The 25,536-nt window shown below is 39.8% G+C and overlaps 2 protein-coding genes across 6 annotated transcripts in view; both read right to left on the reverse strand.

The window, feature by feature from the left end:
• Positions 1-688: 688 nt before the first annotated feature.
• On the reverse strand, positions 689-17,401 carry brpf1 (bromodomain and PHD finger containing, 1). 2 transcript variants are annotated; one of them, XM_061904284.1, is made up of 16 exons: positions 17,153-17,401; positions 15,446-16,230; positions 13,530-13,719; positions 13,170-13,457; positions 11,624-12,141; positions 11,337-11,526; positions 11,102-11,233; positions 10,836-10,964; positions 9,678-10,041; positions 9,251-9,541; positions 8,887-9,165; positions 7,076-7,223; positions 4,839-4,972; positions 4,630-4,745; positions 4,405-4,559; positions 689-1,639 (listed from the first exon to the last, which is right to left on the reverse strand). In XM_061904284.1, exons 2-16 carry the CDS (start codon positions 16,183-16,185, stop codon positions 1,456-1,458), a joined length of 3,858 nt encoding a protein of 1,285 aa, XP_061760268.1. In that variant the 5' UTR covers positions 16,186-16,230; positions 17,153-17,401; the 3' UTR covers positions 689-1,455. The 2 variants fall into 2 exon arrangements, with proteins under 2 accessions (XP_061760268.1, XP_061760270.1); XM_061904286.1 differs by lacking the exon at positions 17,153-17,401 and adding an exon at positions 16,799-16,817.
• A 701-nt stretch (positions 17,402-18,102) lies between these two features.
• Positions 18,103-25,536, reverse strand: part of LOC133554956 (serine/threonine-protein kinase WNK2) — a 56,920-nt gene continuing 49,486 nt past the window's right edge. For 2 of the 4 annotated variants that reach the window (XM_061904289.1, XM_061904290.1), the window contains exons 25-27: positions 22,183-22,230; positions 20,401-20,684; positions 18,103-20,314 (exon numbers count right to left, since the gene is read on the reverse strand). In XM_061904289.1, the coding sequence (XP_061760273.1) occupies positions 20,027-20,314; positions 20,401-20,684; positions 22,183-22,230 (620 nt within the window). In that variant the 3' untranslated portion in view covers positions 18,103-20,026. The remainder of the gene's footprint in view (positions 20,315-20,400; positions 20,685-22,182; positions 22,231-25,536) is intronic. The other 2 variants (XM_061904287.1, XM_061904288.1) reach the window with 1 other exon arrangement.

Raw genomic sequence — 25,536 nt, forward strand, 5'->3', positions numbered from 1 at the left:
TGCTAAGACAAGGCTCCTTAGTTTGATATTTGCAGGTGAATTGGATCACTTCTCGTAGTAAGGAGGCCCTGATTGAGACTTCGGCATATCCTTGACAGGAAACTACCGGTCTATTTCAAAAACTTTTTTTTGTGATACTTTTATTAGTAGACTGCACAGTTCAGTACATATTCTGTACTATTGACCACTAAATAGTAACACCCGAATTAGTTTTTCAACTTGTTTAAGTCGGGGTCCACGTTAATCAATTCATGGTACAAATATATACGATCAGCATAATACAGTCATCAAACAGGTTAATCATCATAGTATATACATTGAATTATTTACATTATTTACAATACCCAACCTTTAAGTCAGGGGTAGGGAACCTATGGCTCTAGAGCCAGATGTGGCTCTTTTGATGACTGCATCTGGCTCTCAGATAAATCTTAGCTGACATTGCTTAACATGAAAAGTAATGAATAATTCCGCTGGTAATCAGTGTTAAAAATAACAGGCATCCTCCATTTTTTGACTAAGATTCTTCCGGGTGCTGGTTTAAACGGCGCTCGCTTGTAATAAAGCAACTTTTGGTTCAGCAAAGCATCTCCGACGGCTCTTTTGATCCAACTAGGCACCCGTGTCTTCCCTCGACCCGGGAGGGGACGACAAGACCAGAAATACACTTCAAAACACACAAAGCAGATTGTTTCTAAAAAAGTCATTTATTAATTTTTTTTATAAAACTTCTATTCTTATGCAATCTGTATTTATATAAAAGTTCTAAGGCGATCAGTCAAGGACTAGGAGTTTGGTCACTGACCTGTGCCACATTACAAAAGCTTAAAAAGACGAGGCGTTGTGATTACAAGTGATATCCATGATTATAAGTGACGGACTAAATAAAATAAAAAAACGACGAGAGTAAGAAAGTGTTGAAACCAGTTTGGGTGGGGATCTTGTAAAAGGAGCAAGACGGAGAATAAATAACATGGAATTTCACCCACAGTTTAGGCTGCAATAGTCTCTTGGTTCTCCGCAAAAGGACTGGATATTTAGCACCAGGCCTGTCAGGGACTTTGGGATAGGAGGATGATAACACATGAACATACAGTATGCTCGGGTGATGGCAGCTATTCCAGTGTGTGCACTTCTTGTACACTCCATGCATTTCCCTGTGAATATTTCAACTCACATTAGTTGTTTTCTGTAAACCATTAGTTCATCTTTTTTTTTTTAATATTAACATTTAGATCCACGTCCATGGGTTACTTTTATTCACATTTCTGTATATCTAACAATGTTTCCATGATTATTATTTATTCTCTTAAATACAATATTTATTTCACATGTCAGAATTAACTGATTGTTGGGGCTGTCATAGTGGATCGTCTTCAAGTGGGGAATTCTAGTGACCCCCACACACACACAACTATACTAACCATAAAATTAAGTGTTTGTGCTTGTGTATCTTTAGTCACTGTCACTGGTCTCACTGCTTGGGTCTCCTTGCACTTTGCTGCGGTGCTGCATGGCCCGGTGGTAAGCAACCTGTACGGACTTGCGGATGTTTGATTTCCTTCCCTCCAGCATCTTCTCTTTGTCCAGCTCCTGGTCCACCCCGAGTGGTACCAACTTAGAGCGCGGTAGCCACTGCCTTCAAGCAAAAAAAAAAAACATCACACATATACAATTTAATTGAAACAAAACATCCATTATTATCCCTCATATTTCAGCAGTTTTTATGATAATATCCATCCATCCATTTCCTACCGCTTGTCCCTTCTGGGGTCGCGGAAGGTGCTAGAGCCTTTTATGAAAATAATTAATTGTATTTATATAGCACCTTTCTAAACATTCAAATCATTTTACACTTCACTTCTACAGTTACACCTTGGTAGTGGTACCCTGCATCTGAAGCTACAGCTGCTGTGTGGCATACTGACAGAAACAGGGCTGACAATTTACTGCCTCGCCAAACACCACCAAACTTCACTTGGTTGGAAGTTCCCTTATTATTCCGGGGAACTTTCCATATTCTAAAATGCAATCTACGACAGTACATGTTGGGATTCATGTTTTCCTCAATGAACTATACCTCCAGAGTCTGACCAGTACTCAAGCAGCCCAAGACTATGAATCTACTACCATCATTCTTGACTGTAGGCAAGAAAATTATTTTAGTATTCCTTTGTGTTGCCAGCTATTTAGACAAACAATTGAGTCATGTTCAGGGGATAATACATATGTACTACTATATAAACTGTACACCGACAATTCTACAGAATTTCCAAGTTTTATTTCTGTTGCACTGTCCCTCAAGAAAATGTACTGTGCTAAAAATGGCTGGCAAATGAATTAGGTTTCCAGCAAACGGTTGTTATGACAACAGGTTGGAGGTCGTTCCACCTCCTCTTCAGTTCTCGAAAAACAACTTTGCCCTATTTCTGTGAAACGTTCTTTCATTACTTACTTCAAACTTACTCAGTTTCCGTTGAACCACGACCACAAAATGAAACGAGTGTGCTCATTCAGGAGATTCACTACGCCAACTAAAGTTAGCGTTACGGGGGCACCATGGTTCAGGTTGTAAATTGTAAAATTGACAGTCAATTCCACATCAGGGCCAGTATACATCAGTGTAGTGGTGGCAAAAAATATCGACATGGCAATATGTAGCAATGCATTTTTTTTTTTTTTTTGAACAAAAAATGCATTCCACCCACCCATCCATTTCCTACCGTTGGTTCCTTTTGGGGATGCGGGGGTGCTGGAGCCTATTATTTTGATAATTTTTTTGACATGTAAAAAATGTCATTAAGTCATGTTTGCAACTGTAACTCAAGGACGACATCTCCACCGTCGCTGCCCAAAGTGTTGTTGTATTGCTACCTCATTGTGAGCAGGAAAGTTCTACGAGTACATTTACAGTAGTTGGCAAAAAAACTTGATCTACTTCCTGTACAAATGCGATTCATGGAAATGGTTTTTGAATAAGTGATTTTGGGACTCAGTTGATCCATTTATTCCTGTAATTTAGTGTACAAATATGCAAGTTTAAATCAATATTTTAAGCATAAACCCAAGCTTAAGTAATACCTTAAGTCAGTGGTCCCCAACCACCGGGCCGATTGGTACCAGGCCGCACAAGAAATACAAAAAAAAAAAAAAATATATATATATATATATTTTTTTTTTATTATTAAATCAACATAAAAAACACAATATATACATTATAAATCAATATAGATCAATACATAAGCACACATGATTGTATTTCTTTATGAAAAAACAAACAAACAAACAACCCACCCGGTCCGTGGGACAAATTTTCAAGACCGGTCCGCAGCTACAAAAAGGCTGGGGACCACTGCCTTAAGTCATGCGATTAATCACAAAACATTAATGCATTTATCATTTATACATTTATTTTGACCACACATTCTCCTTTACCTTAACCGCAGAAGGTTACCTGAAAGGCGGTGCAGGTTGTTATATGGTCAGTGATCAGATCAATGCATACACCAGTGCAGAGACGAGTAAAGAGACGCTGACTAGTGTGCTCACTGGAAAATGTTACTTCAAAATAAACCAGCAGTACTTCAGACAAAACTCTTACCAAGTTTTTGAGCAAATATAATGTGCAAATAAGTAAAACATTTAAAAATGTTCTTGTATGACATTTTAAAAATAAAATTGCGTTAGTGTCCAAATATTACTGTCTTGTTTTAAAGTTCATTTAAATTATGCACACAAGCAATTTGCTGTGATGAAACGAAATGCAAGTGTGATTAATTTGATTTAAACATTTAATCAATTGACAGCACTAAATGTAAACTACCTTTAAATGTATCGGTGAACTGTGTAGAACTTGGCAATATATCACCATATTGCATTGTATTGTAACTCATGTATTATGGGACATATGGTATTGTGAAGTCCATACCAATACCTATCCCTACTCCAGCAAGATATTGATGCAACGTGTCAATGAAGTGATCATTTCTCATCAATGCCAATATATTCTTGCAATCAAAGAACCTTGAAATATAGTAATGTGAAGGAATTAGGACACCCGTTTCTACACTGAACTTCTACACACAAAGTGGTAAATATTGGTCAAAATATGCATCACTATCATACTGCTTGGGTTATTATCTTTCTGACAAATGCACCACATGATGGCACAGTTATTAAACATAAAAATTCGATTTGACTTGTAATTTGAAAAATTAACACATTTGGTGTAAAAGCTTAGGGGGCCGACCAGCAAATTTCTGAAGAATTTAAGCAGGATTGGCTAAGGAACATGACTGACATTACCCAAAACGTCTTTGCAGCTAGTAACTATCCCACTTATCTTGCCTTAAATACATTAACAGCAAGGGACAAACATATAATGTGCCAATGCAAACCACTAACCAGGTTCTCTTATTGTCAAAAAATAGGACCAGGAACAAGTGCTCTCTGGCTTCCTGGGTCATTTGCTCGCCAAGTTTAAGAACATCCAATGGGGGGACAGGAATTGGGACACCCCGGTGGAAAACCCCTTCTCTGGGCATTTTCGGATCAATGATCTGCAGACAAATAGCTGTTATAACCCACAGGACAACAAGTGTCAAATGTTGTATTTGACATTGGACTCACCAGAGCAGGATATGAAGGGTAGCCTCTGCACTTGGCCCACACCAAGTCCAGAGCATCCAAAGATGAATAATCATCTGAGGTCATCCAGCATCCTGACCTAGCTCGGCCACGCACCACTGATAGGAAGTCAAGAGCACAACCACCACCATGTCATCGAAAGATTTATCTCTAACAATGTGTGTTTTAAAACTTAAACTGGTCTAACTCACAGTGTGAAACTCCTCGTGACCCACCGACTGAGTAGGACTCGTTTTCAGTGCCAGACGTCTCCTCGCTGCTGTCCTCTTGGAAAGCAGAGCGAGAGAATGATGCCTTTCCTCTGCCTTGCTTCGAGGGAGTCGTACTACCAGAAAAGTATAAATAAGAGTTTGACAACATACGTATTTATATTCCTTTATGAATGTATTTAATGTAAGTTCGTTTTTATCTTGTTGGTCGTTACAGGAATGTTTAAGATTCCTTTATTTTTATCTGACAATAGTATCTTGCATCACAACGCATATTACTAACTGTGTCATAGACAAAATACCAGGAGCAGAAAAGCTACAACTCAACAATACGGAGATCAAAAAATCCTAACAGATATTGCACACCGTTGTCTGAAAGGGGTAGTAACTTTAGACGCAAATTTGTTGATGCCATCTCAAATGCGGCTGGTGTCATTTGATGCAAGTGTCTTTCAAAAGTGTGTCAATGTCCTCAATAGTTGTCCTTACCGCTTCCCTTCCATTGATATTGTGATGTGCCTTCAGTCATGTTTACGTAAAGGGTCTGTTTGCAACTTGCTCAGAGTTACATTTTTATACCAAAAAAATATAACAAAAAACACCACAAGCTCATTTATGGCTACAGTATGTCCACACTGTAGGTCAATTACAATTGTTATTCCCATACGTGAGACGTATCCGATTTTTGTTATGTTAATGTGAACAGTAAAATCCCAAATTCTTCAAATCTGATGAGGCCTGTTTCAGAATTGGATTTAAACCATATATTATCCAATGAGATTACAGTTTGAATGATTGTGTCGCATTAATTCAGGGGTAGGGAACCTATGGCTCTAGAGCCAGATGTGGCTCTTTTGATGACTACATCTGGCTCTCAGATAAATCTTAGCTGATATTGCTTAACATGAAAAGTAATGAATAATTCCGCTGGTAATCACAGTGTTAAAAATAACGTTCAAAATATAAAACTTTCTCGGGAATTTTAATTAATCCATCCGTTTCTCTACCTGCCTGTTTAAGAAGTCGCATTAATGGTAAGAATTATTTTATTTATTATTGGTTAGCTTCAGAATAACAATGTTATCAAAAAGAATAAGATAAGTATTGTACGCTAAAAATGTTGATCTTACTTAAAAATGCACGCAATTAGTTGTATAGAGTGTTAAAACGAATATTATATGGCTCTCACGGAAATACATTTTAAAATATTTGCTTTCATGGCTCTCTCAGCCAAAAAGGTTCCCGACCCCTGCATTAATCAGAACGTCATCAAAAAGCGATTAACAACATAAATTATTTTGCCCTCATAAACAGTTGTGACAACAAATATTGGCTGAATGAGAAGAAAATAGGCAAAAAGAAGATATTTTAAAACTTACATCAATATCCCATCACTACTTTTTCCACCATCATGCTCCTCTGAGCAGATGTCGAAGCAAATGTCACACAAAACTGCGCAAAGCCCAAATTTTAGCCCTCTTCCTTCATAATCTTCAATGCCAAATAATTTTGTTAAGAAAATGTTGACTCCAGTTGAACAAAATCCTTGAAACTGCCACAAATCTATTACAATTGAAGCCATGTTTACCTCCCATAAACACAATAGAGCATGTGTGACGCCACATGCGCATGCTTGGTGAAGTCTGGGACACATATTGTTCACATTTGGAATCAACTTTTTTGTATCATGTACAACCACATAAAAGATCAGATTTAACAAAACAATCCAAATTAGGCATCATACCCTGCAGTGTGAAGCAAAGTTACCATTAGTGTTTGAATACTTAAATATATATATTTTTACATGTAGATTTCCCACAACTACAAATTACATTAAATACAAATTGCTCGTCAAATCAAGGAAAAAGTCTGGTGTTAAGATGGTCACTCACCACTGTCTCGTACACATGTACACGGCAGGAGTCTCGGGGAAGCAATAACAATTTGCTTTTTTTTATATGCTAGCATAAACTATATGCTAGCATAAACATTCAATGATAGCTAATGTTAGTAGCTAAACTTTGTCAAATTGTTATTAATAACAAACATAACTGTGTGTGCATGTGTGTTACTTGGGGCCTAGTTCACGTGTTCAAAGTCGGAACAGGGTAGGATAGGAACACTTTCAAATTTTGCGCCCTCTAGGCAGCAGCTTAAAGTTGCAAACAGCCACTTTGACCATGTCTAACATGATTAATGAGAAAGATAAAACATATCACCTAGTCCGGTCAGAAGCAGCGCTGCTGCTGCTGCTGGTGGTGGACTCAGAGTCTGAGCTGGAACGTGGAAGACGGGTGTCATTTCTGTATACACGGAAGCTTTCAGTTACGGGCTGGTTCCCTCCGTCAAAACCGTTAGTTGGCAACCCTATGTATATAGCACACAAATTAAGGTGAAGTTGGATGTACAATTTAACTATGTACAAACCCCGTTTCCATATGAGTTGGGAAAGGGTGTTAGATGTAAATATAAACGAAATACAATGATTTGCAAATCCTTTTCAACCCATATTCAATTGAATGCACTACAAATACAAGATATTTGATGTTTTCAAACTCATAAACTTTATTTTTTTTTTGCAAATAATTATTAACTTAGAATTTCTTGGCTGCAACACGTGCCAAAGTAGTTGGGAAAGGGCAAGTTTGCCCTTGTGTTACATTACCTTTTCTTTTGACAAGACTCAATAAACGATTGGGAACTGAGGAAACTAATTGTTGAAGCTTTGAAAGTGGAATTCTTTCCCATTCTTGTTTTATATAGAACTTCAGTCATTCAACAGTCCGGGGTCTCCGCTGTCGTATTTTAGGCTTCATAATGCGCCACACATTTTCGATGGGAGACAGGTCAGGACTGCAGGCGGGCCAGGAAAGTACCCGCACTCTTTTTTTTAAGAAGCCACGCTGTTGTGGCTTGGCATTGTCTTGCTGAAATAAGCACGGGCCTCCATGAAAAAGACGGCGCTTAGATAGCAGCATATGTTGTTCCAAATCCTGTATGTACCTTTCAGCATTAATGGTGTCTTCACAGATGTGTAAAATACCCATGCCTTGGGCACTAATTCACCCCCATACATCACAGATGCTGGCTTTTGAACTTTGCGTCAATAACAGCCTGGATGGTTCGCTTCCCTTTTGGTCCCGATGACACGATGTCAAATATTTCCCCCAAAAAATTTAAATGTGGACTCATCAGACCACAGAACACTTTTCCACTTTGCATCAGTCCATCTTCGATGATCTCTGGCCCAGAGAAGCCGGCGGCGTTTTTGGATGTTTTTGATAAATGGCTTTCGCTTTGCATAGTTGAGCTTTAACTTGCACTTACAGATGTAGCGACAAACTGTATTTAGCGGCATTGGTTTTCTGAAGTGTTCCTGAGCCCATGTGGTGAATCTTTTAGAGATTGATGTTGGTTTTTGATACAGTGCCGCCTGAAGGATCGAAGGTCACGGTCATTCAATGTTGGTTTCCGGCCATGCCGTTTACGTGGAGTGATTTCTCCAGATTCTCTGAACCTTTCAATGATATTATGGACCGTAGATGTTGAAATGCCTAAATTTCTTGCAATTGCACTTTAAGAAACATTGTTCTTAAACTGTTTGACTATTTGATCACGCAGTTTTGGACAATGGTGTGTACCTCGCCCCATCCTTTCTTGTGAAAGACTGTGCATTTATTGGGAAGCTGTTTTTATACTCAGTCATGGCAACCACCTGTTCCCAATTAGCCTGCACACCCGTGGGATGTTCCAAAGAAGTGTTTGATGAGCGGTCCTCAACTTTATCAGTATTTATTGCCACCTTTCCCAACTTCTTTGTCACGTGTTGCTGGCATCAAATTCTAAAGTTAATGATTTAAAAAAAATAAAATAAGTTTATCAGTTTTAACATCAAATATGTTGTCTTTGTAGCATATTCAACTGAATATGGGTTGAAAATGATTTGCAAATCATTGTATTCCGTTTATATTTAAATCTAACACAATTTCCCAACTCATATGAAAATGGGGTTTGTATTTTCTTGCAGTACCTGGCAGCAGGTCGTCATTGTCGCTGTCGCTGTCAGAGCTAGAGCTGGTGTGAGGGCTGCGCGGACGCTTCCTCTGTCGACTCGGGGACAGCATGGGTAACTGAGGGGGCCCGATTGGGCTCGGGGTTACTCCTGTCGAGGCGTAGCCAGGGTCTCTGTTTTTTGGAGGGCGGCCTGGTCTCTTTGGAGGTCCAGCCATTTTTGGGTTTTTCTTGGAGAATAGAACAGATGTTCGTCGACCCACTTCTGGAGCCAAGACAGATGAGGACACACTCAGATCTTGGGGGGGAGAAAAAAAAGCACAGGCATTTCAAATATTTCAAACACAAATAAGACATTGGTATAGAAACATAAAACAACAAACCTTTTCCACCAAGCTCCTGACTGCTGCTTTCTTCCCCTTCATCGTGGTGTCCTGCAGACGATGTATGATGAGAGTGGGAACCCCGATCTCCTTCTATTGACTCCCTAGATCCCAAGCCCTCTCGCTGGTGGGCCAGTTTTCTCTTGATGACATTGAGCTCTTTCCTCATAGCTTTGGCTCTGCGAGACAGTCCGATGCTGTGTTTCCCCGAGTTGGCCTCCTCAAGACGCGCCTGCACGTAAAGTAACTGCTCCTCCAATGGTAGGCGGCGCCTGTTCTCTGGTAGGAGTTCTGCTTAAGCCATAGGGAACAAAAAAAGTACAGTTAAACACCATGACATGAAGCAAAGTGTCTTCTGATGGTGTCTGTTGAAGAATGATAAAATGTTTTATTCATGGTAACCAATTAGTAAAGGAAGTTCACGCACCATCTTCATTAGACGATAATTGCCAGTCAGTCTCTCGTTCTCTGTTTCGCTCTCGTTCCCGGTCTTGTTCACGTCGAGTGTCTGGGCTCGGTTCTCGAGGGAGGTGCATGCCAGTCTCGTAGTCAAAGCCAATCCGCTCTGCCTGCCGTCTAGCAGTTCTGATGACCGTTCCGCCCATTTCTCTGAGCCGCAGGGCAGCACGGTAGAAAACTGTGTCCTTGGCATTATACTTGAGGCAGTTGTTGACAATGAGGCCAAAGTCGGCCTCAAATGCCTCAAAAGTGAGGTAGCGGTGGGACTCTAGAAGGTTCCACATTGTCTGGAAGTCCATGGGAGTGTCAATATGGTCCAGGTAGTCTGGCACCTGCAGCCACAGTGGATACAGCTCAAAACGCAAGTAACAATATTTACAAATATGCACAAATAAATGTGTGTGTGCGGTTGTGGTTCTATTTTTTCCAAACAAGCACAGTTACAATATGGTACATCACATAAATCCAACGTTTCATTACAACATGTCTGAGAAGGAATAAGAAGAAACAGAGCTGATTTAAAATGACCTTTTTCCCATTTCATAGCAATTTCAAACACATTTGTCTGTTCACTTTATGTGCTCAATTTGTAACACAAACAAATAAAATACATATATAATCAATTGAGTCCTACTGAATAAATAGTTAAGTAAATTGTGATTCATATAGTGAGATTAATAAGATTATCTAATGTTTCCATAAGGTTTAAAGTGTTTATGACAATGATTATTTGTTGTGCTGTATAAACTTTCTATAAGCGGATCATATTAGTACATTTTTTTGACTTCTTTACTTAGTCCATTCAATAATGTACTTCTTCATACTGATATACTGAAGGTTTTAGTTAAATACCAAAACTTTTGGCGATGACTATGCAGTATTCAGAAGAGTTTACATCTGTTTGATGCTTGGAACAAGGTCATAGCGGTCTGATAGGGCTGTGGAGGAGTAGATACTGGCGGCACAAATGTCACACCTGCCCTGGGTGCTTGCAACCCACGCTAAACATTAATATTATCTATTTAGTAGATTTCATTTCCGAGTAGACTAAAATATTTAAATTAGTAAATAAAGACAGTTATTTTGATATATTACAGACAAAGTGTGTTTAGAGAGTTTAGCGTACCTCTGCAAGGGGCACAGGCTCAGTGAAGAAGTTGTTAGTGTCTCTTTCCTGTAGCTGCTCCAATGTACTCCTCAGAAGCACCAGGAGGGGCATCAGCTGTATCTCTAGCGCCATCTGCTGCACTTTGATCTGAATACAGAGACGTGTAAATCATAAAATGTTATGATCTGTTAAATGCACAGAAGCCATGCATGTTATATTCTTTCAATCACACGAGTGGTTGTGTTGTGCTTTTAGTGAGCTGTGGTCCAAAACTAGTGTCTCACCGTTTCCCTCTTGAGTTTTTCTCTTTTACGGATGAGTTCCACCAACAGCCTGGCTCTCTCCAAGTCGTGTCTTAGTCTCTGCCATGCCTTCAGTTGCTCCTTTAAAGCACTTTGTTTCTCTTCAGTATCTCTCTGCAGCATCACAATCAAGTCCACACACACATGATGCATCTTAATTAAAGGAAAGACTGCAGTGAATTATGAAAATACCTCAGCACTCCTCTACACAACATACCACAGGAACTTGGTCTGAAGGCTGCAGTGGGAGGGGGTCAGCATGTCGTTGTGATTGCAGGTGGGTTTGAAGACGCCGCAGCAAAGGCACACCATTGCGGCTTTGCCTCTTCAGTGTCCAGTAGCTGTGAAGCCGCTGCATGAACTGGCTCTTCCTGGGCACTGTTAAGTTACTGGTGATTTTGCTTAGCCTAAGTGGGGGGAAAAAACATGACATAACTCTTGGAAGTATGAATGTATGTTGAAGGTGGTGAATATGAATACGACTGAGCAGAGACCAACATGTACCTATGAGGGGGTATACAGGGCACAGACACCACTGGAGCAGCAGCTCTTCTCTCAGCCAAGATCTTCCTAGCTCTCTTCATCTTCAGCCTAGACTTAGCCTTGGCCCTCTTGGCCCGCTCCGAACTCCAGCCCCGAGAGTCTTCATCATGGACGATGCTGGGTTCGTCATCCTCCTCCAGTTCTCCTTCACTTTGAGATGACGCTATGCTGGCACCGCCGACTCCTCCCAAAGGTCGGGCTGATCCTGGGGGAGTGTGGATGTCACAGTAAGCCGTCTTACGAACGCTGAATGAGGTTCCATTTGCTCCGGTCTCTCTGACAGGCTCCATTTTCATGTAGAGGCCAGCTTGCTGTGCACATGTGACATGGAAGGCGGTGTAACAGTTGGCTTTGTGACACTGAATGCAGGCGCCTGAGCCGCGCTGCTTGCAGATGTAGCAGGTTAGCTTCCAGCGTGCAGGAGGGATGTGCTCAATGCTGTCTATCGGTTCCAAAAAGACCGTGTTGGCAAAGCAGACCTGAAAAGCAGCAAAGTTGATTTTACTAGATTGTGACAAAAAGCAGAGGTTACTGCATTGAAACTAAACTTACTGATTGCGTCATTGTATCACTTCTGTAAATGTAAAAAAGTAGAGCCAGCAGTCATGAGTGAATAAAGCAACCACCAGCGCTACTTTCCTACAGCACATTTAACTTTTGCAATGCATTAGTGACAAAAAATAAAATAACTTCTGAGAATGAGGAGTTGCTATTTTCAGTTCTTGGAATATGGCTGCTGCTACGATAAAGAGACACATTTTACTTGAGAGGGCGAAGACAGCAGACAAACTGAGTGTAGCAAAGTGAAGCAACAGGGTACACTAATGATATGGTTGTTATGATTTCAATGTAGCTTATAAATCTACCGGAACACTTGGAACCACTGAAAACAGTGCAGGAAATAGTACTTTGCAGTACCAAGTTTAGCCGATGGAAGAGCAATGCCAAGCCAAGTAGATTACATGCACTTGTAATTTGTAAATTGTAATTTGAATTGTACAATGACCATTAGATCTGAATATAAAAATATTATCCTATATATCCTATATTTGGGGTCAAGAAATTTAAAAATGCAAACCAATTGATAAAGGCAATGACTTCTCCCCATGGAAGTCAAACATTTTCTTCCAGTCATTCACTGCATCAGTTTTTCAAATTTAGCAAACAACAAAAGAGGACTAGCTACTTTTGGATTATTGTGACAGGTAATCAGTCTTAACAGTTTTAAAAAAAGATTCAGAAAATTGTTTCAAAATATTTTTCGAAAAACTTAGTCTTGAAAGGAACATTTGTCTTATATTTCTGGTCCATATAAAAATCAATATGGCTAAGTGATCAATTAAAATCTTCAAAGCTAACATCATGCTGTTTTGAAAAGAGGATTATTTGGTTGCTGGCATGACGCAAATCTCTGTTATATTATATCATAGAGCTGTATGGAAACGTGCAGCAGATCAACAAAGCCCAAAAGAAAAATGCAGACGGAAAAACAGTATGTCTTCTTCACCTCTGGAATCCAGAGGGCGCACACGACATGAGCCCAGCGTGCATCATCCGTCTGTTTGAACGCTCCTCCCTTGTTGGGGCAGAGAGCGCAGTCCACTGCTCGACTTGGTGACTGCAGGCAGCGACGACATAACCACTGGCCTTCTGGGATGTATGGCACTCCGTAGCACTCTTGGTGTACTGCCAGGTTACACATGTCACAGAAGAGAATCACATTGCTGTTCTGACACTCTCCATCATTACAGATGCAGCATACAGCGTCCTCATCAATGAGGGTACTGGGGTCTGCCTATAAGAAAAAAGAGTAGGATATTTTACTTATCTGTTTTAAAATTGGTTTTGTGTTTCTAAAGTATGGTACCTTGTTATGGCTCTCAAAGTAGGATTCCTTTTCGAGACGGTCCATGAGGTACTCAAAGACCTCCTGAGGGATAGGTGTGACACCGTCAAGCCGCCGTTTGTCGTTCATGATGTCGAGCCAGATGTAGTCCTCTTCATCGATATCGTACTCCACTTCCTCATCCAGCTCCTCTACAGACTTGTCGATGTACCTGGACAGTAGGCCATTACAAGTACATTGAAGAAAAGTCATTAATAACAAATTAGATATTATTGTCTTTGTAGAGACGTATAGAACGAGTCCAAATCCTTTTTAGCTGACAAAATAATGGCTCATATCAAGGAATATGATGTTTTCTTTAAAAAGGAACGCACACTACATTTCTGACTTATAAATGTTGTTACATTGTTGGATACCAAAGCGTCAAATCAGAAGGTTCATTCATTTAGCGTGAGCTTACACCCAGTTTTGGATGCTTCTTAATGTTGTTTTGCAGTCTTTTTTAACATTGTGACATCACAGTGTGGTGGACGTACTTAAGTGGGCATTTCTTATACATGCTGTCTGTCGGCCAGCCGCCTTCCCTCTACTTCAGGCTGCCTTGAGCATCTAGTGTTATTCCTTCTCGTTTCATGCCCTCCGGCTTGCTCTGATGTCTACAAAATAAATACTTCCGTGTTTATATTTGTTCACAACATTTTACTCGGGACTGTTTTGTCAACATGCACCATTAAGTACAAAGTTGGATTAACCGCTAAACTCCGACAGTACCATCGCAACGATGCAACTTAATTTGAGGAAACATAGGAGTGAAAGTAGGATAAAGTATTAATTTCATGTAATTGTCCCATGGCCACGCACAATAATAACACACAGTAAAATAAGTTCTGGCTTTAAAAAAAATACATTGTTTATTAAGATTATTTTCAACAGGCTCTTAAAAAAGTGGAGAGGGTGGAAGTGTAGGGTTTAATTTGCAATGTAAAAGAAACGCCTCTTTCCACCAACAGTTTCAAACCGACTTAGAAAGCGAGTTATTAATGTGACTGTAGGGCACAATATCCACCAAAGCATATCCTATTAATTTAATCTACACCAGGTCTTCAACGTTTTGCAGGCCAAGGACCCCTAAACTGAAGGAGAGATGGAACGGGTCCCCTCTATTTACGTATCCTGTAAAAAAAAATGTGTAATGAATTAATCTAATCCTAAAGATACCTTTAAATTGTGCAATACTATGATATCCAGATAATACAGTATAGCACTGCTTATCTCTAGCTGGAAATTTGTGCTGCTAATCGCAGGCTAAAAACTAGCATCGCTAACTGGAAACTAGCACTGCTAATCTCTACCCGGACACTAGCCATTCTAATTGCTACCTAATTTAAATGCTCATCAAAATATAATCATATATTTATTTATTTATATTTTTATTTTAAACCTGCAAGGTACAGTTAGAAGGGTGGCCATACCAGTGTTGTTTAAAAACTACTATACGGTGTGTTGGATCAATGTTAATGTGTATTTAAAGACATTTAAATGTGTGGAAAAATTGCAAAAAAAAATAAAAATTATATTTCAAAAATGTCTTAACAACTCAAAATGTGTCTACCCCCAGCATTACCTCTGTGGAACCTATTAAATACCTCTGATCTAGATAGCCCTCAAGTGCGTTAAATGTAGGTTAGAATCATCATTCCTCAGATGTATTCATCCAGACACTCACTAGTATTGATGACAATTGTACGAGCAACAGCTGATTTTTTTTAATGACTTGACTTCTTATGGAAGCACTTTAAAAAAATCTATCAGATTTTGGTCATTGATGTTACTTTGTACGAAGACAGAGGTTAGATTTAGGTCAATAAACTAATAACTTACATAATAATAAATACACACAATCAGATCAAGCAGACTGTGCTGCTTATTAGTCTTACCTGTAGTAAGACGATGGCCGATCAGGGGCATCGGGTCTCTCTTGGTCCAGTTCTCTAAACACGGCCTCCGGCAGTTTGACAGCCGGCCCCGACTGACTGCTGTGCTGATGAGAAGAGCCATCCTTCTTCTTTTCTTTACTTTTATGTTTCCCGGACTTTGGCGTGGCTTTGCCCCCATTAGATGACGGCATTTCGGGCCTGTCTTTGCCACTACCTCCTACTTCGCTGCCTCCAGCTCCACCGTCGCTACCGTTACACACCCCACCGGCACTACCACCTGTGACAGAGGGTGGGCCGTCCTCCGCATCACTGTCCTCCTCTGACACTACATCAATGTTCTCGAAGATGCTGATGCGGTGAATGCGTCCTTGAATCTCCAGCTCCACCATTCGTTGCGCCTGGGCATAGGTCATTGTGTCCCTGCTAGGGGAATGTGAAAGTTCAGACCTATTGGGGCTACTCGGTGTATTCCCACCATGCCCCTGCCCTCCTCCGTTACCGCTACCGTCGTCCAAATCCATTGACCCAGCTAGTGACGCGCGAGGAGGCCGTCCCTTACGTTTCTTCTGAGGCACAGTCTGCGCGGGAGGCGGGTTGTCGTGGTCATAACGGTAAAGGTGGTACTCAATGCCACTGTAGCTCTTGTAGACCTTGCGACAACTCTCCACAGGACACTCATAAGGCGGCTTGGTGGCCCGTAGGTTGTGACAGAAGGTCTTTACATCAAAGTCCAGTCCCATTATGCCAACAGCCACGGCTGGGTCAGATACTTTTGAGGTTTACATCTGAAACAAGGGTAAACAATACAGAGATCAATCCGGGACATTTATGTGACAAAAATCCTGTTTGCACATAGTGCACCTGCTACAGTGCAGTCACGTGACTACAACAAACCCCCCCCCCAAACAAAACAAAAGGTTCCCTAACGTATGGCTGAGCCTTCACTTAATATCACTGTTATAACAGTTATTATGGAACTGCAGTTTCACACACCGTGACTAACCTAACAATACTTTGGAGAACATAGACACTCCGAAACTTCCCCAGCTAACCGAAGCATTATAACGTCGCTAACGTTAGCTTAGCACAGCGCTGCTATTTCCACTGGCACTAACGTAGCACAAATGTCAACCACCAAAGTGTAACACCAGGGAAGACACAAAAAGGCAAATTAACCACGCAGTTTACGTATTTGTTCGTCCGAAAAGAGGGTTCAATTGTGGCAAAGCGAAAGCTACATATTAGCTGCATTGGCAGACGTATACGTTAGCTCAAGAAAGAGCTATTCTTGATAGGTTGCTGGGTTTGTTATTCCCTTTGACAAACAATAATACATATATTGTTAGTATCTACATTTTGTGAAGGTTCACTGGAGGTTGACATTTGTTCAACCCCACGCTTGCGTTTCCCTCCACAACGACCTCACCCTCGGAATATGTCACTTAGCACCAAATGACAACAACACTGCTTACTTCTCTAATATAATAGTCGGATATTAAGCCTCTTAATCAAATATGAACAAATCCGTGGTCTTTAATGGGGGAAACGTACTGAAACGACCAACACTGCTACACGCTGTCTAGGTTTAACATAAAAAACACTTCGAATTAGAATGTTTTAAAGGTAGATTACAATAATATTCCTAAATATTGATTTACTAACAAACAGGCCGTCAAACAGCACATTACTGGACTAATAAGCACTTACTACTCCACGTTCCTCAAGACTGCCCGCTCCGGAAGCCTCACATCGCATTGGAAGGGTCGCAAATCGACATGAATGATGTGATTATTAATTCCCAGATGCAGCAGAGTGTAGTGTAGGAAGCGTGAAGTGTGTTATTATACAATGTAGACCCAGATTATTTCATTGTGTTAGGAATACTTCGGGCACTCGCTCGAACAAAAGGGGCTGCCATTGCTGTAACACTACGCCTCGGACGCGGGTTGGCACTTTCGACACACAAAGGGGGCCTCCAAAGCGTTCGGCTTTGTTACGAAAATACGTCCTTCGTGTTCACTTGAAACACATTTCTTAGATACCTACTGTTTGGGCTTCACATGTATATTTTTTTAAACAATTTATGCTCACAATGTTTTCTAATTTTAATAGAAAGCGAATCTGTCGCGGGGGTTCTCATACATCGACTTTACATAATTTGGCGTCTTGTTGGAATGTGTTCATCTTGAAGGTATCGGCGCTTTGTTTTGTTTTAAATGTCAGACGGAAATATTTTTCAGCGAGTTTTAAGATTAAAGCAGTGGTTCTTAACCTTGTTTGAGATACCGAACCTCACCAGTTTCATGTGCGCATTCACCGAACCCTTCTTTAGTGATTTTTTTTGTTTGTTTTTTTTCAAATTCAACACAAAGTTATGTATTTTTACTGGTGCGCAAAATGAATCGTGCATCAACATCACCTTGTTCTAAGAACAAAACCAACACAGTGCGCGAACTCACAACAAATTACACACATGCTAATCAGTCTGACTTCTGCTGTTGCCTTATCCATAAAGCCGATAGGGAGAAGTTTTTATTTACACGATGAGTCGGGTGTGTCTTGACCTCCGCGGCGGAGGCACTGTTGAAACCCTGAGGCTGACTCACCGAACCCCTAGGGTTCGACCGAACCCAGGTTAAAGCAATGAAACGTGAAGATCAGAGTGAAAATAAAATTTATTTGTGTCATACAGTGCAGCAGGATATGAGCGATACAGTAAGAAATGTGACAGGCAAGCAACCCCACTCACTTTTAATACAAATTTATCCACAATCTGAGCATAGTCACTGCAAGGGAATGTTGGTCAGAGACATGCAGGGATGGATAAAATGTCAACTTGCACTTCAGCACTTTTGATCTTTGCCACCAACTTGGTCAACAAGAAGTACCCTTACTCTGTTCAAAACAACAAATTCCAGATACGAATACCAGAGAACAGAAATCTCTTACAACTGGAAGAATGTCCCCAAAGCAGAGGATTCTTACTATAAAATTCCAATTCAAACTGAATTGATGGTATACCATACATCAAACCAACCTCTCCATAATGCATACACAAAATATACAGATTACACTACAACAAAGCTGTACAATTCACAGCTTGGAAGGATCAGGGTCCTAAATCCGTTCTTACAAGTCGTGTAGAGATTGCACCACAATAACTTAACTGCTTGCTCCAGGTTTTGTGGGGGAAAAAATGTTGACCACATTCTGGTGACCTTTACGAACATTAAAGACAATGAAAGCCATGTATTTACCCAACGAAATACATAAACAAATAAAATTATGGAAATAGCTTGTGCAAATCTCTCTTTCTTAATTATTATTTCAAATGTGCAATATCTGAAAATGGAAAATGCTTTATGCAACAGATACCAGCTAACAAAGTATCAAAGACTTAAGTAACACTGCTGTTTGTTTATCCTTTGTCATTTCAATTTAAGGACTTTGGTACTATCCAACGTAAATAAAAGGCTTCAGTGTTCAGTGGAGTGCCTCCCACAATAGCAGCATCAAAAATCTAATAACTTCAAAAGTCCAGTTAACTGGTGACTGCGTGCAATACTAGATGCTGGGTACTAAATACATTTAGCAGTAGGTAATTCGGAGTTTTCTTTCTAGTGTCATGTTCATACTTTATTCCAACATTTCACTTTTTCCCTGTTACACACATCAGATAAGGCTTGTGGCAACGCCACAATAAAAGCTTTGTGGAAGGATTAAATTGCACTTTAAAGCCTCAAACCTTCACATATTAATTGCTACATTCTGACCATGACCTAACAGTAGAAAGAACTATGTACATCATTTATGGCTCTGGACACTGCCTTTTGTCTAACCACACGGCTATATAATACTACCCAATCTTGTGCTGTGTCCAACAGAACCATTTGACCTGAAATAGGGGTTTCATCTGCTGGCATAATTCATCCTTCTTTTGTCCTCAGTAACACATTAACTATTTTTCCTTTGCAAGGCAACAGTGCATTTCACCTCAACAGCATAGTCACAGGGGTGAAGAGTTAAAAAAAAAATATTGCAAGTAAATTTTATGATAAGTAGAGCATGTGTTGTGTTGATAATAGTGCAGAGCTACAATGGCATTCCCAGATAAACAAAAACGCTGTCTGTGAGGCATTAAAAAAAGACTGCACCCAAACGACCCATCACATAATAAGCAAAAGACTTGTATGTCGACAAGCTGTTTTGCAGAAGAAAATGTTCAAGGCACTACATTCCATCAATAATAATTCTGTGGATAGGATAAATGATTAGTTGGGGCCCAACTGGCATTAGAATTCCAAATTACACCTGTAGTTGGTCAAGTACACACTTGTATTTAGTCCAAAGAAATAAAAAGTACAATAACGGTGAACATGTAATGTAAGACAAATGACCAAGTTTCAGTTGATACGCATTAAGTTTTCATATATAACATACACACACAGTCATAAACCAAATGGAAACTGTACAAAAAATATCAACCTTTCTTTCCTGTACCTACGAGCTCTGAAAAAAACGTGCAGTTGTGGTGATTCAGCAAAATATAAATTGGCTTTTCATTCACACCGACTGCAGGTTTTAGGTAGTCCTGGATGATTTCAGACAAAGATCATTCTCAGCGTTGTACATTTCTAGAGGGGGTGCTTGGATTTCAGGTTTTGACGTGGCAGTAAAGGGGTTCACTGATTCAACAGGCCGATGCAAGCCAGGCCACTGCTGAGTGTAACGAGGGCCAGGAACCGAAAGATACCCAGGGGGCAAAGTTTGAGAGTAATTGGGACCGTGGCTTCTTGTTGTGCTAGAGTGCGAAGCAGCAATCAGGGAATGGGAGCAAGGCAACTTGCTGGGACCAGTATGGCATTTAATCTGGAAGTGAATTGTTAAGACAAAAGATAGGTCATGAACTAGGGGACTATATATATTATTAAATGACACCCCTCAACTTCAAATACCTTAAAGGGCGCTGCTCCCATGGACACAGTTTGGCCTTCCAGGTCCTGCAAGCGCCTCTGCTGTTTGATCTGGTTCAAGGAAGGGGGTGGCTGATTGGCCGCCGATATAGCCTTTGGCCAATCATCCACCAGTTTGTGCGGGTCATCGGTAAACGTGCTTCTCTTATTGTTGCTGTTGTTAGTCTGGACCTGAGTAAGCCGACTGATTGACTGAGGAGATGGTGATGTTGTGGCTGAGGCGAGTGATGGCTGTGTTTGAGCTGTGGCAGCACTGAAAGAGGACCCTAGAAAGACAAAAAGCCCAATTCAAAATCTAAAATTCAATCATCTGGCTGATGTACAGCGGAATTTAAGAAAAGATTTATAATGGCATATACCCAATTAAAAGTAATCCATTTTGCCAACATATAAGCCAAAAGATTACAATAGACCAAGGATATTCAACTAAATTGTTTAGGGGGCCACATTTCCAGAAAGTTAAGGACGGGGGTGTGTGTGTGTGTGTGTGTGTGTATGTGGGGTGGGGTGGGGGCGGGGGGGGGGGTGGACTTCTCCCTTCACTGTTAGTCTTAATTTGTATATTCTAGTGAACCAGTGTCCTCTATAGTAGACATTTGATTTTGGTCTATTTATTTTGTCAGAGTTAAAGGAACCCGCTGTAGTTTCTAAGTACCTTCTGCAAAAAAGTTAGTCAAATATCATCTTATAACAGAACTCTAGTGTTTTTTAAGACCGCTACAAAAATGTGAGTCACATGTTTTTTTTTAACTGAATCCGAGGGGGCCACCAGTTGAATAGCCCAAATGCTGAAAAAGGGAGGGCCTAAAATGGAACCTTGAGGAACACCACTAGAACAAGCTAAATCCACACTTTAGTTACATAAATCACATAATGTAAAAAGGAAGGTTTTAAGGGGTGCATTGAGGAACACCTCAGTTATGTAAATCACAAGTCTGGACCCCAGTGTTATGTTTTTTGCTTCAAGGTTAAAACGTCAATGTATTGAACGGCAAATGTATTTACACACTGGAAAAACTAACAATGTCACCAACTATATATTTCTAATATCGAGTCAAAATATCTAAAGAAACTTAATATAATTTACAATCCCCTGGATAGTAATTTTTCAGTGAGACATAACTTGTTTTTAGGCAATAGATCTTCTGAGGAATAAAAAAATCCTACTTTTGTGCATCACAAATTTGTTAAGACAAAACACTTCACAATACTAGTAAGTATAGCTAATAATAACTTTTAATTGGTAATTTCAAGATCACTTTTAGGTTTTTAAAGCTTGAATATAATGTCCTCTTTCAATAAATCTTACCAAGACAATTTTGACTTGTCCCAAAGGCAGATTTTTTTTTTGCTCATTAGAAGCAAAAATAACTTGTATTAATTGTTTTTACTTATTTAAAAAGGAGCATTTTTCCAGTGCAGTGGTCCAAGTTCCTCTACATAACAGGAGCATATGTGTGTATTTAGAAATTTGCTGCAAAAATTTTTGTCTCCCAGGTTTCAAACTGAACTTGGTATGGTGTCATTACCTGGCTGGAGTTGGCCCCCGGGCCGTCAGTTGAATACCCGTGCAATAGTCGGTCACAAATCAGTATAAAATGTCTCTTATATGTAAGCAATGACCAAATTAGAACAACACTGTCATGCAAAACAAAAAACACCAACTATTATATTTCCAAGTGCTGAGAGATAAAAGAGAAACACAAGTGCAACAAAATAACACACGAGACGGAAAGACTATAAGAAAGTAAATGAGATAGTTACTACTACTACTGCGCTCTTTGCCTAGACATAGTCGTTTCAGAGTAGACCCTATAAAGAGTTAAAACAGCAAAAGACAAAAAAAAAGAGTTAGGCCAAAGAGGAAACAGGGCATGAACTTGGACAAGCTGCTTCAACAGCACATTCAGCTATCAAAACGATCAGTGGGACAGAGAGAGAAAGAGCAAAAACAAGACATGGTGTTTAAAATCTGTAAGGAAATTGAAAGAAATGGCAGTTGTTTTATTTTTAATTATTTAAAACAACGCATTTGCATTTATATTTGCCCCAAATTATTACAAATCAAATCTGACATTTGGACAGTTAAATGTATTGTGTTCATTATCACCTGTATTTTTCTCTGTCAGAAGGAAGTGTTGGACATTTTGCATTCGGAACAATATTAATGTTCGCTCAGAAAGGATGATTGGAGCTCTGGTAAGCCTGAATTTCAAAACAATCCCATTTCTCATTGTGACAATGCCCATTTAACCATAATTTCATAATCGAATGAGCACACGGATATCTAATGTACTTTTAACCTAAGGTCAAAAACATGCAGAAATGATGTGAAAAAGTAAGGAGATAATACAGCAATACTAATGATACAGCCCTTCAACTAGCGGCGCAAGACTCCCAAAGTGCCCTGCCTGCTGCCAGAATCATGCACTTCATCTCCATCCAAACATGAGGGACGGAGAGTCTCGCTCGTCTACTTTAGCAAAGAGGATGGCTGAGCTTTGTGTTAGTGTTCACCTGATGTCTGAAATATGAGAGGAAGTCCTCAACAAATAAAAGCGGGAATACACGTTTTGGCAATCTTTCATTTACAAATACACTATTTTGCCTGTTAAAGATAGTACTAAAGCCCCATGTTTGGAGGGATCTAGCTGCACTGTTTGTGGGTTTGCTTCTTTTTTTTTAACAGCCAGAAGCACTGCATGACGCATCCTTAGGTGTGTGGGTGGATGCTATACCCATAAAATGTATGGTTATGGATGTGACTGTGGTTCTGTGAAAAATGTCTGATTAGAAAAGGCAATAGGTAACAATGATGGCAAAGTTACTACCAGCCTGGGATTTTGTGGCCACGCAAAAATGTGCACATCCTTGAAATGTTTCCTTTTCATTCTTTAATCTATCATTTGTAGCTGGATTCTCTAAACATCTAATAATGTATTGAAAATATACACTAAAACTATTCTATTTTTCCTAACTGATGTGTTAGAATCTAAACTCAAGTAAATAAAAATGTGCAGCTCATTTAAAGCAAGTGAATTATTATTTTTGTCAAACCAAATACCTTGTAGTAACAAAAAAAGAGCACAACGGAAGAAAAATAGCTGGATAACCATAATGACTTGACATTCTAACATATTGTTCTAATGTAACCCATCCATCCATCCATCCATCAATGTTCTACCGCTTATCACTTTCGGGGTCGCAGGGGTTGCTGGAGCGTATCTCAGCTACAATTGGGCGGAAGGCTACGTACACCCTGGACAAGTCGCCATCTCATCACAGGGCCAACACAGACAGACAGACAACATTCACACACTTGGGCCAATTTAGTGTTGCTAATCAACCTATCCCATTTAATATTTGTGTCGTACAAAGGGATTGCCATTTTATGCTGTGACGTATTTAAACTATATTTGCAGTTTCTTCTTTCTAGACAGGTTAAGAGTAGATTTTAGCCTGTAAAATGTAATGAAACTAGTCTGACTAAAAAATAGGGCAATGTTGAAACCTCTCTTAAAATAGCGATTCTTCTTTCTAGCAATTTTTAAATAAAGCTTTTAAAACATTGTTGGGCTTTCTGTCCTCCAAGATCATCCATTCCAAAAATGTGTTTATTTCTATCATTTGTAATTCGTAAGGTAGTATTCTATCAAAATAACTGTGATATGCCTATCGGCTATCAAGGTTTTTTATTTGGCCCCAGTTTGCCCCTTTTCCCTGTCTGAGATCGATTTTTGTTTTTACTCATCCTACTTGCCCCCTGCCCTCAGCATCCACCTTTTCCCACCTTTTCACGGGGCACTGCAAGTAGCGACCCATCAGCGTTCCTGTTCGGTCTCCAAGTACTATGTACAGTGGGGCAAAAAAGTATTTAGTCAGCCACCGATTGTGCAAGTTCTCCCACTTAAAATGATGACAGAGGTCTGTAATTTTCATCATAGGTACACTTCAACTGTGAGAGACAGAATGTGAAAAAAAATCCAGGAATTCACATTGTAGGAATTTTAAATAATTTATTTGTAAATTATGGTGGAAAATAAGTATTTGGTCAACCATTCAAAGCTCTCACTGATGGAAGGAGGTTTTGGCTCAAAATCTCACAATACATGGCCTCATTCATTCTTTCCTTAACACGGATCAATCGTCCTGTCCCCTTAGCAGAAAAACAGCCCCAAAGCATGATGTTTCCACCCCCATGCTTCACTGTAGGTATGGTGTTCTTGGGATGTAACTCAGTATTCTTCTTCTTCCAAACACGACGAGTTGAGTTTATACCAAAAGTTCTATTTTGGTTTCATCTGACCACATGACATTCTCCCAATCCTCTGCTGTATCATCCATGTATCCATTTTGGTATAAACTCAACTTGTCGTGTTTGGAGGAAGAAGAATACTGAGTTGCATCCCAAGAACACCATAACTACTGTGAAGCATGGGGGTGGAAACATCATGCTTTGGGGTTGTTTTTCTGCTAAGGGGACAGGACGATTGATCCGTTTTAAGGAAAGAATGAATGGGGCCATGTATCGTGAGATTTTGAGCCAAAACCTCCTTCCATCAGTGAGAGCTTTGAATGGTTGACCAAATACTTATTTTCCACCATCATTTACAAATATTTTTTTTTTAATTCCTACAATGTGAATTCCTGGATTTTTTTTTCGACATTCTGTTTCTCACAGTTGAAGTGTACCGATTATGGAAATTGCAGACCTCTGTCATCATTTTAAGTGGGAGAACTTGCGCAATTGGTGGCTGATTAAATACTTTTTTGCCCCACTGTATGTCTGCTCTTGAACGGGATTGTGCATAAAATTACATTTTTCTATACTTGTGCAATGACAATAAAGAGATTCTTCTTCCAGACATGTCATATAACCACTTGAAAATGAAAAGGAAACATTTTCTAGCAGCACGCAGCACAAGCTACGTATATTCTGGGATTTATAGCTAAATTGATCAATTCAAAACAATTTCATTTTGTTGCATTACACAAATCTTCTGGTGGAAAGGACATCATAAATATAGAGTTTGGGGTTGGCTGATAAGTCTGCCAACAGCAATAACGATAACTGAACCACGTTAAAAGACGTGGCTGACAGCAAGTTACATTAAAAAA

This window comes from Nerophis ophidion, linkage group LG06 (assembly GCF_033978795.1).
Source record: "Nerophis ophidion isolate RoL-2023_Sa linkage group LG06, RoL_Noph_v1.0, whole genome shotgun sequence".
Taxonomy (NCBI): Eukaryota; Metazoa; Chordata; class Actinopteri; order Syngnathiformes; family Syngnathidae; genus Nerophis; species Nerophis ophidion.

Excerpts from the sequence above, each read along its gene's own strand:
- brpf1 (XM_061904284.1), bottom strand. The coding sequence starts at position 16,185 with ATGGGACTGGACTTTGATGTAAAGACCTTCTGTCACAACCTACGGGCC. Across the intron at positions 13,458-13,529 it reads ACTTTGAGAGCCATAACAAG|GCAGACCCCAGTACCCTCAT; the intron begins GTACCATACTTT and ends TTTTTCTTATAG. Across the intron at positions 4,560-4,629 it reads ACCCTTCATATCCTGCTCTG|ATCATTGATCCGAAAATGCC; the intron begins GTGAGTCCAATG and ends ATTTGTCTGCAG.